Source organism: Cibotium barometz, chromosome 22, assembly GCF_041138505.1.
Source record: "Cibotium barometz isolate CiBa-2024 chromosome 22, ASM4113850v1, whole genome shotgun sequence".
NCBI classification, from domain to species: Eukaryota; Viridiplantae; Streptophyta; class Polypodiopsida; order Cyatheales; family Cibotiaceae; genus Cibotium; species Cibotium barometz.
In genome coordinates, this window is record NC_141067.1 from 39,062,020 (window position 1) to 39,072,540 (window position 10,521).

General features: G+C 37.4%; 1 protein-coding gene across 1 annotated transcript; it reads left to right on the plus strand.

The window, feature by feature from the left end:
- Positions 1 to 1,254: 1,254 nt before the first annotated feature.
- LOC147626589 (putative xyloglucan galactosyltransferase GT15) lies at positions 1,255 to 3,988 on the plus strand. Its single transcript, XM_086816642.1, has 2 exons — positions 1,255 to 2,558; positions 3,213 to 3,988. Exons 1-2 carry the CDS (start codon positions 1,683 to 1,685, stop codon positions 3,816 to 3,818), a joined length of 1,482 nt encoding a protein of 493 aa, XP_086672768.1. The 5' UTR covers positions 1,255 to 1,682; the 3' UTR covers positions 3,819 to 3,988.
- The last annotated feature ends 6,533 nt before the right edge of the window (positions 3,989 to 10,521 follow it).

A 10,521-nucleotide genomic window follows, 5' to 3' on the forward strand; every position in this document is an offset into this window, starting at 1 on the left:
CTAGCATCATAACCCCCTCAACGGATATCACATGTGTCCACCAAAGGCTAAAGCCATCCTAAATTTTTTAGTTTAATTTAGTAATCCTAGGTTGATCTCACAATGAATTAAACTTATGGATAAATGATTAATTAAAACTCCATGCTTCATGCCATGCCCTTAAAATTAGACAAATCTCATTAGCTTGAAAGATTCCATTCGCTTGAAATAAATTTCAAGGTATTTGATTGATTGTGGAATTGTAAAAAAATGGTGATATATATCTAGTAAAGTGAAGAACAAAGGTCCTAAGCTAGTGCGCATCACCTCAATTACTTGATTCATACAAAAATACATCGTTGGCCTTCATATAACTATGTTTAAATATAATTTTTGCATGCTTGATGCCATGCCCTATAAATTAATTTTTGCATGCTTGTTGATGCCATGCCCTATAAATTAGATAATTTTGATCTAGCCTTGAACGATTCTACATTCGTATTCAAATAAATTCAAAGGCGTTGGATTGACACTGTGGGATGGTTTTAAAAATGGCCATAGTGAACTCAACAAATTGGTTGGAACACGCATGTGGAAACAATGTCTTGCAAGGTGTCAAAAGTATCTTCCTTGCATTTGTTTGTGTGTTGAATATTCTCTTCCTAGGGAGTCCTTCATTACACAAAGAGCTTGTGCATGAGCTGATATAGGCCTTTGAAGTGATAATAGATATCTCTCTCTCTCTATCTCTTTCTCACTCTCTCTCTCTCTCTCTCTCTCTCACTCTCTCTCCACTCTCTCTCTCTCACACACACACAGAGCTTGTGAATGAGCTGATATAGGCCTTAGAAGTGATAATAGATCTCTCTCTCTCTCTCTTTCTCCCTCTCTCTCACTCTCTCTCTATCTCTCTATCACACACACACACGCACACACATGGCCTAAGTGCCATGTGTAAAAGAGAGACAACGAGAAGCTAACGTAAGATGTTGCCAAATGTTACACGTTAGGTTTTATATATATATATATTCAAAGGTTTGATTCGGTCTAGAAGTAGTTAACAGCCAAAGACTAAAGCGCCGTCTAGGATCAAAACAACAGCTCATCAGAAAAATCTACAGCTAAGGTACGTTAATCTTTTGATTATGAAAAGTAGCAATTGTGGCTAATGCGAGATTAAGCCTAGTTTACTTGTTTAATTTACTGTCGGCATCTCTCTTTTATTTAGACTGAAAGGCTCCCACTAAGGTCTGCGGTGGTCGGCAGTGAGAGAATACTGTTTAAGTAGATACCATTACACGCTTTCTCCTCCTCCTTTCAACGCTGCACTTGCTTGAAGTCCACTTAATATACTACACTTTCTGCCTGCAAGCCTACTTAATATACTGCAATTAGCTCGCCTTCTTAATCTTGCAACTCCATCTCCCTATCGGTCGATTGATCCTTGTCCTATTTGCTTCTAATTGCTTACCCTGTGCCTGATCCTAGCCGATCAATCCTCTGTATTATGATCTGATTTTCCATCACCCACTATGATTTGCTTTAGCTAAAGCTTTTTGTTTGCAATAATTTGATCCCCTACAGCAAATTAACGCAGTGATTTAATTGCAATCGTTTGATATCCCATCCCTCTCATAACCATTTGTGTTCCATAATCATCCTGTTCTTGCCAGTTTTGGCTTAATTACGGAGATTAAGGACTCATGCAACCCAAAGCCTTGCTGGAGGTGTACTCCATTGGGCTAGAGAGAAAACGCAGGGATTACTGGTGGACCTCCTTCCTGCCAACAGTCGTTTTGATCATAATTACTCTAGGGTTTGCTCTATATAGTGTGATTAATTCTGGAAGAAGCTACACTAATCTTGGTCTGCAAAGCCCATTCCTGCCATCGTTAAAGCTGGGCGGGCGGCGCCCAAATGGCGATGACCACAGATGCAAGGGCAAGTATGTGTATGTATACAAGCTGCCTCCTGAGTTCAATGAGGATTTGGTGGACAAGTGTGGAAGGCTTACAGACAATTGGGTGCTTTTATGTGGGAAATTAAACAACAATGGGTTTGGTCCTAAGGTTCCCAGGACCTTATTGAATGATTCAAATTTTAATATGGTTTTGGAGCCACCCCATGCATGGTATAGGACTGAGCAGTTCTCACTAGAGCTGCTTTTCCATGAAAGGTTAAAAGAGTATTCATGCCTCACACAGGACCCTGAATTGGCCAATGCTTTCTACATACCCTACTATGCTGCCCTGGACACTGCCTTCACACTCTTCTCTCCACACTTGCACATCCGCGACCGCCTCGCCCAACGGCTCGTGGGCTGGCTAAGTGGGAACCCAAACTGGACCAGATTCAAAGGACAGAAAAAGCACTTCATGGTTTTGGGGAGAATCTCTTGGGATTTTAGCAGAAAAGAAGACTCCTTAGATGGGTGGGGGAGTGCCCTCCTTTCACAGCCTGAGTTGGCCAATGTTACCAAGCTCTTGATTGAAAGGAAAACATGGAACCATGATGAGATTGCCATACCTTACCCTACTTCCTTCCATCCATCCTCGGATCAAGATTTGAAGCTCTGGCAGGTAAATCTTTTCTTGTAATTGTCTTTTTTTTCCAAATTTTGGCGACTACTAGAAGGGAGCAAAGTACTCCGTGAGAACCCCTCATATCCTCTACAAAGCGAGGGCAAGGTAACTATCGGGTGTTCAGCCGGGGATCGTCGAACCTGGTACCTCCAGGTTACAAGCCACCCCTATCAACCGCTAGAACAAGCGCCCGACGTTAATTTCTTGCAATTGTTTTGCTTATCATTTTTCCTTTTATTCACTTAATTGAATTGAATGGTATGCTCCCCACTTTATTTGTATATAAATAATGGATAGAAAAGGCAGCACTGATTGCTGTTCTTGATATCAAATTGTCTATAGTGAACCAGAACATCCTTTAATTGATGAGAACTACAGCGATTAAAGTATGACAGTATGATGCTTTTAATTATTTTAATAAGGTGGAATGGCAGGTGCATGCATGCATGCGTTATGTGTTGATGTCATGAGCTTGCCCCTTTTGCACGCTTTCTGAGTAGTGCACATCATACTGACCTTGATTTATACTAATGCAGGATTTGTGTTGCTTGTGAAAATTAATGCAATTATGATTAGTGATTAATGCAATCAGATGGGTGGTTAATTATTGACTTCATTAACACTTGTATGAATTGCATGTGGGAATTACAGGAGAAGCTGCGGAAGGGACCCAAGCGGGAGTGGCTGTGCAGCTTCATAGGCTCAACGTCCAGGGGCACTCCGTGGTCAAAGGCGTTGAGAGCAGAGCTGGCCAGGCAATGCGAGCAGGTGGAAACCAGCACGTGCCGAGAGGTCAAGTGTGCAGATAGCGGCGCAGGCACCCTCGACTGCGCTAGAAGCCCCGAGCATGTGACCGCCCTCTTCCGAAGCTCCACTTTTTGCCTCCAACCCTCTGGCGATAGCCCCACAAGAAAAGGTTTGTTTGATAGCTTGCTAGCCGGTTGCATCCCCGTCTTGTTCTCCCAGTCCTCCGCCTACACCCAATACACATGGCACTTGCCCCAAAATGGTAGCCTCTACTCCGTCTTCTTCGACGGCGATGACGTGGCTCACGGCAAAATCGACGTCATTGCCGAGCTCGCACGCATCGCCAACGATACTCGACGACTCCATCGCATGCAAGAAGCGATCGTTCATATGCTCCCTCAAATAGTGTATGCCCTACCCAACAACAAGCACTCTCGCGTGACCTTCCGTGATGCCGTCGATGTCGCACTTGAGAACTTTCTAGGAGGCTCACCTATTCCCACCACCTAGTCAGTCATGGAGCACCTCTTCCCACCACCTAGTTAGTCATGGAGTGCCCATTTTTGCTTCAACTCCAAGCACATAAAAAGGTATTCGTTTAACTTGCCTTGTAAAGCCTCCATCTCTACCTTTTTATTCTTCTCAATTGTCAATAAGAAAAGCTTTTTCAAAAAAGAAAACCATTATAAATAGAAAGTGGCAATACGGTCGTTCTAATGAGAATTTATTAGAAGCGCATAAGGTTAGGTCTTTTAAATTTATTAGAAGCGCATAAGGTTAGGTCTTTTAAATTTATCATGTCTTGATTCTCATCGACAAGGGGACATAGATTCTTCAATCAAGGAGTATATAACAAGCTCGTGAGGTTATCATTACTATGGGCTTGCATTTTTCACATCTTTTAAAAAGAGGTTGTAGTTTGCAATTATTTTATAGCCTTTTCCATACAAGTTTGCACATTTTTACCAATTGAAAGAGTGTAGACGTTCTTATGGTTCTTCCAAGAATACTTTTTGCTTAATGAACCATCATGGCTAAATGAATTTTATACCCACCTTGTTTCCTCTTAAAGAAGCATATTAGAAACAAAGAAAAATCTTACAATCAATGTCAAAAAAATCTTCATGTACCATATGTCTCTTATTTGTGGAATATGCCAAAAAAAAAGAGTGTGCTTTCTTGTTTTACATAGCCCAAGAGGACCATAAAACATTTTACGTTTTCACTTGAGACATATCGATATACCATGTGTGGCTAGCTTGTTGCCAGAAACTCAAGCTCAAAGCCCCTATAGAATAATAATTGAGGGTCTTAATCTTATTTGCATGCATGAAAATAATGCCCATGCAATATAATACAAAACTCACTTCACGTGCAATCATGTGCTTGATGCCTCAAGTATCCTATTTGAACAAAATCAAGGGACTTATTCACATGTATCCATTAAGAAATCTCTTTCTCTACTAAAATTCTAAATAAAGAGCAAATTTATCAACACATTCATACATCTCTACCATGAACTGTCTATATCATAGGTCTTGAAAAGATCGCCTTAAGCTTTAGAAGGTAGTTAAAAAGGCTTGCCTCAAATAGATAGATTTTTTTGTGGAAAAAGGTGAGCTCGTCTTAGTTGTAAAATCCTTGCCAAAAATCCCCCATCTCACTATACATTGGAATTTATAATTCCTGAACTCTTGAAGCCTACCTTTGCATGGTCTTGAACCTTGTCAATAACCTTTACATTTGGAGATGTGTGTTGTACTAAACTCTATCTAATCAATCAGTCTCTAGCTTACGGCTAGCTAGATTACAAGAAGGTTGCTAGTAAAATAGTTGACCTATTCTAGATCATAGATATTAGCCAAAAGTATCCACTCATATTCTATAGTTTTTCAACACTTCTTCTTGTGGGGGTGGGAACTTGAGTTGTCTTTCTTTGTGGTTTTTGTTTCTTTCAAAGGTAGAAACTATCACTATCAACTTCTCTACAATAAACCTCTTCTTTTTTGGTTTCTCTTTCTTGTATAGGTAGAAACTATCACTATTAACTTCTCTATAACAAACCTCTTCTTTTTTTGTTTCTCTTTCTTGCATGGGTAGAAACTATCAATATTAACTATCTTCTCTAAGAAACCTCTTAGCTTCATGTGGTAACTCATTCATCCAAGGACCTACACTCTACACTTGACATCCGGACACACAGCAATTTTTTCTCAATTACATTGCTTCGCTAGCTATGCTCTCAACGCCTTTGACCACATAGTGCTCCTTGATGTGGAGCCTATAAAGATGTACAACCACTCCCGATTAGATCCCTTTCATCTCACAGATTATCCTTTGAGAGAATGTCTTAATACCAAGAAAAAGTGGGGCATGTAACAATTGCAAGCCCGCCTGCGTACGCCTTGGTCAGATCCCCATTCCCAAATTAGATAAGGTTTAATGCCAAAATAGAGTGGGAAGCACATGCACATGCATGTAAGCTTTGTTGTCCTCCCATGCAACTCGGGCTTGCTTGTAGTAGTTGAATAGTTCACCTGCTTGTAGAGACGCCGCCTCTTCCACATCTTTTGCTTTGCTCAAGCAAGCTCGCATGTTGCCAAAACCAACCTTACAAATTTATTTAAGTTTCCACAATTTTTGCACTTTTTTTTAACATGCACAAACAGTTTGTACAAGGCAAGTTTTAAAAAAAATGCATGGCTTACGTGCCATGATGCAAGTTGTCCCCACAAGTTGAGTATAGGAAGTGGAAGCTATTGCTAGTCTCAAGAGGCAATCAAGAGGGTGCTTATTGGGACAAGAGCACACATCAAGTGGGGCTTCATCCAAGCTCCTTCCTTTGGGGATGTAGAAGTGTGACACCACCCATGTATGGGGTTGCATTCTAATTGTCACATACAATACAAGTCTTGTATTTAGGTTAAGTTTAAAATTAGCCAAAAATAGCATTAAGCATCAATAATTTTGCATTAAATATTGTACATATCATACCTCCATGCCTCCATGCCTTGTTGTGCTCCTTACTCATGCCTCCCTTCACACCTTGCTCCATGTCTTGCCCTACAAACTCATCACAAATGGTTTTTAATGTTTCTCAAATGTATATGTATATTGTCTAATGGTTCTCTTGGCTATGTTAAATGACAAACATAGTAAACCATACTCTTTTTTGTATATTTCATCAATAGGCTAATAGAAATAAGAGCCATACAGTAAACTCAAGGTTTCTCTCTACATAAAACCTAAATATCACTTACATTTAATTGGTAAATTAAAAATCCCTTACTAGGAAATTTTTGAGCTTTTTCTATACAATCTAGAACTTTTTTAAGAATCAATAAAAAATACCTCTTATGTAAATAAATTTCTATAAATTTCTCTCAAAAATACAATCATGTAACTTTTTTTAAGAATCAATAAAAAATACCTCTTATGTAAGTACATTTCTATAAATTTCCCATTTCTATAAATTTCCCATTTCTATAAATTTCCCCCAAAATTCAGATGAACGCAGGTGATATACTTATTTTCTTTTAAGTGAATCTCCTGAGATTGTACAAAAAATTTGATTGTGATATTTTGCTTTGTTTAGAATGTTCTTTAATAGGAAAGATGATAGATATAAAAGTAATCTAGTACATGGTTTATTGGTATGCAATAGAACTCTTAGGAATAGACATAAGGGCTCTTTTAATCTCCAATTTTGTAAAAATGTACAAACGTGTTAAAAAAGTCTACAATTTTTTTTTTGAAAACTACAAGATCTTTTTAAGAACTATCAAGTTCTTTCTCTCGGGGGGTTCACTATATGTAAACTCTCTATATCATGTGTGTTCAAGGCCTAATTAAAAAACCCCTTATCTGTAAATTTTTTATGAGTAAAACACCTCCTCTTTCTATTCAATTTGTAAATACCCCCTTTAAATGGTACCCTTATGTATGTAAAAAATGTGTTAAAAAAGGGATTTAAAAAACCCCTTTCTGTTGAACCCACGTGCTATGCTTACATATTTATGAGTGACCCCCCCAAGTTCTTTCTAAAAAGAAGTGAGCAATGCAAACCTTTAGTAATGATAGTGTCACGAGCTTGCAAGCCCATAGTGATGATAATATCACGCACAAGAGTTGTGACCCCTTGTCGATCAAATTCTAGACATGTTATTCTAAAAGAGTTAGCCTTATGACGTTCTTATAAATTTTCATTAGAATGACCATGTACCTTTCTCATATGTTTTATTTTTTTGAAAAAACTTTCTTCATTGTCCATGGAGAATAATAAAAAGTAGAGATGGAGGCTTTATAAAAACTATATGCATGATGACTCACTAGAAGGTGGTGAGCCACCAAGAAGATTCCCAAATGCCACATCAACATCATCATGGAAGGTCATGCAAGAGTGGTTATTGCCTAGTAAGGCATAGACCATGCGAGGAGCATATGAATGACCGCTTCTTGGAAGTGACAAAGTTATCGAGTATCATGGCAATGCATGTGAATGAGGCAATGACATCAAATTCTCCATTGGTCACAACATCATCGTATCCATGAAGATGAAGTAGGGGGCTTGTTTTTGAAAGGGGCGTCACACCCATGTTTTAGCATTTTGACTGTAAAATACTTGCAAAATTTTAAAATGCCGTTCAAAAATTATACTAAAATACAAAAACAACATGCTATATTTCACCAAACCCGTCAATTTTGAAGGGCAAGGGTGCCCATCAAAAATCAAGCATTGGCGCAATAAAGTATAATGTCCACTAGTTTTCAAATGAAAGACTAGACTATGCAGGAGATTGAAAAAGCATGCATGCATGCGGGTCAAGCTTGTGACATCAACACATGATGTTGGACTGAAACTCAAAGCAAGTCTTAGAATTTTTTGATACATCATCATACATGTATATGTACAAACACATCGTATGTACATATATATATGTGTACATATGTATGTAGGTAGAGGATGCAAAGGTAACATGATGACATCCAACTGGTTGCTTAGTATTTTGATGTGTATATGCAATAATATGGGATGTATAATTATGTAAGTCAATAACATTAAGCCCAGCAATGAATACTATATAGCATTAAGGTCAACAATTGGTATTGCCTTTCTAAACATGTATAGTAAGCACGTGTACCATTTAAATCAATTAAGTGAATGAAACAAAATGATAGACAAAAAAAAAACTCAAAAGAAAAGATGAGGATGAAATTGGGTGTGGAGCCTTTATTATGGCTTCCTCAACCTGGTGAGAGTGTGTGCCACCCAAGCTAGTTTTTTTATGGTGGGCATGCCACGAGGTTTGTTTTTTTCTCTAATACATTTACCACAAAAGAGACTTGCCATTCTTCTTTTTTGCAAGTGACCTTTTTGAAAGATGATAACTATATTGTTACTTTGATATTAATGGTGTAGAAAGTCAAGAGCATACATTATATAAATTGTGTATTTAGCATACATTATATAAATTGTGTATTTAACTATATTGTTACTTTGATATTAATGGTGTGGAAAGTCAAGAGCATACATTATATAAATGGTGTATTTAGCATATGAGCACTTTTTAGTAGTCCAAAAAAATCAAGATGGGGATTATAACCAAGGTGATAACTATATTATTACTTTGATATTAATGGTGTAGAAAGTCAAGGGCATGCATTATATAAATGATGTATTTAGTAGGATTACAAATATATATGCAAAAGGGTATTTCATTTTTGAAAAAAGTCATTTATTGCTAAACTTCAAGGAGAGGAGAATGCTAAGAAAGAAGAAGGTCTTTGATAACTGCCTAAATACTTCAAATCCTACAACATCAATATTCGTTTTGAGAAAGCCAAAAGAAGTATGCAACTCGAGTGCCTTGCAGGAAAGAGTTTGAAAGGAACATGAAAATTAATAGACATGATGGAAGTCCAACCTAAAGTTGTAAAATATGGATAGGGTAAGGCTCTAGGTAAACAAATATAATGTACTCCATGAATCCTATATATTTTTAAATGATCAAATAAGATCTTTAAAAGCTAATAGATTCAAGATTCATCTATGAATTTGAAAACACTAAATATATTTTGTCCATACTAGTGATTAATTTGAAAAAGAATTAAAAAAAGAGAGTATAAATCTTAAAGATTTGAATGGAAAAAATAAATTTTGTTCATATACTAGTGAGCTCAATCTCCATTACATTATAACTTACATGGATTTTTGGGCTACAAGCAAGTGTTGAGTGATCCAACCAACCGACATAAGATAACTTTGCCACTTAATGGGGAGTATAGGTATAAAAAGTCATGCCTTTTGGGCATTTTAGCAGCTGAAGAGCACGACATACAAGGAATATCTTAGAAGTATTTTTGAGTGATCTATGCATTAACTCAATGTAGAAGATGCATTTAGATTATCTACAAAATGTGTTCAATTTAAGATGTTGGTTACACATTACATTTCCTCAACCCTTTAAAGTGAGTGTATGTGCAAACTTCAAAAAGGTGAATGTAGCCATTGTTCAAGTTAAACACAACCATAATTATAACCATAGTTCAAGGTCACTATGCTCTATGGAAGTAGTTTTTGGAAAGAAGCTTGTAGCATCTAAGATGGAGTTCTGGGCTATAACCAAGTGTTGATAGACCCAATCGACCAACACACGATAACTTTTACCATAGGATGGGGACTCTATGCATACAAAGTCATGCTTTTGCCATAGAATGGGGAGTAATCATACTTTTTAGTTTAAATCACACTAGGCTACAAAGTGTTGATAGATCAAATTGACCAACACAAGATAACTTTTACCTTAGAATGGGGAGTCTATGCATACAAAGTCATGCTTTTTAGTTTAAAGCACACCCCTACCACATTTTAATAATTGAGGTGCATTGTAGACAAAGAATATTTCTTGAAGTATTCACCTTTGCATCAACTCAACGCACAAGATACAATTAGCTTGTCTACAAAAGATGCTAAAAAATACTACATCTCCCTCGATCCATTGCAATCAAATGTTTGAGTGGAACATAGTGTGATCTTGAGACACATTATCATAAAGAATTTTAAAGAATAGAAGTAAACTCGATCTCATTTTGAAACTTCCAAAACCAACAAAACATTATCCTTATCAAGAGGTGGCATTCAAGAGAACTTCACTTGGAAGTAGGCAATATAAGGCGATACCAGAAGATTAAGTCTAGCCTTAACTATTGTGAA

Excerpts from the sequence above, each read along its gene's own strand:
- LOC147626589 (XM_086816642.1), top strand. The coding sequence starts at position 1,683 with ATGCAACCCAAAGCCTTGCTGGAGGTGTACTCCATTGGGCTAGAGAGA. Across the intron at positions 2,559-3,212 it reads AAGATTTGAAGCTCTGGCAG|GAGAAGCTGCGGAAGGGACC; the intron begins GTAAATCTTTTC and ends TGGGAATTACAG.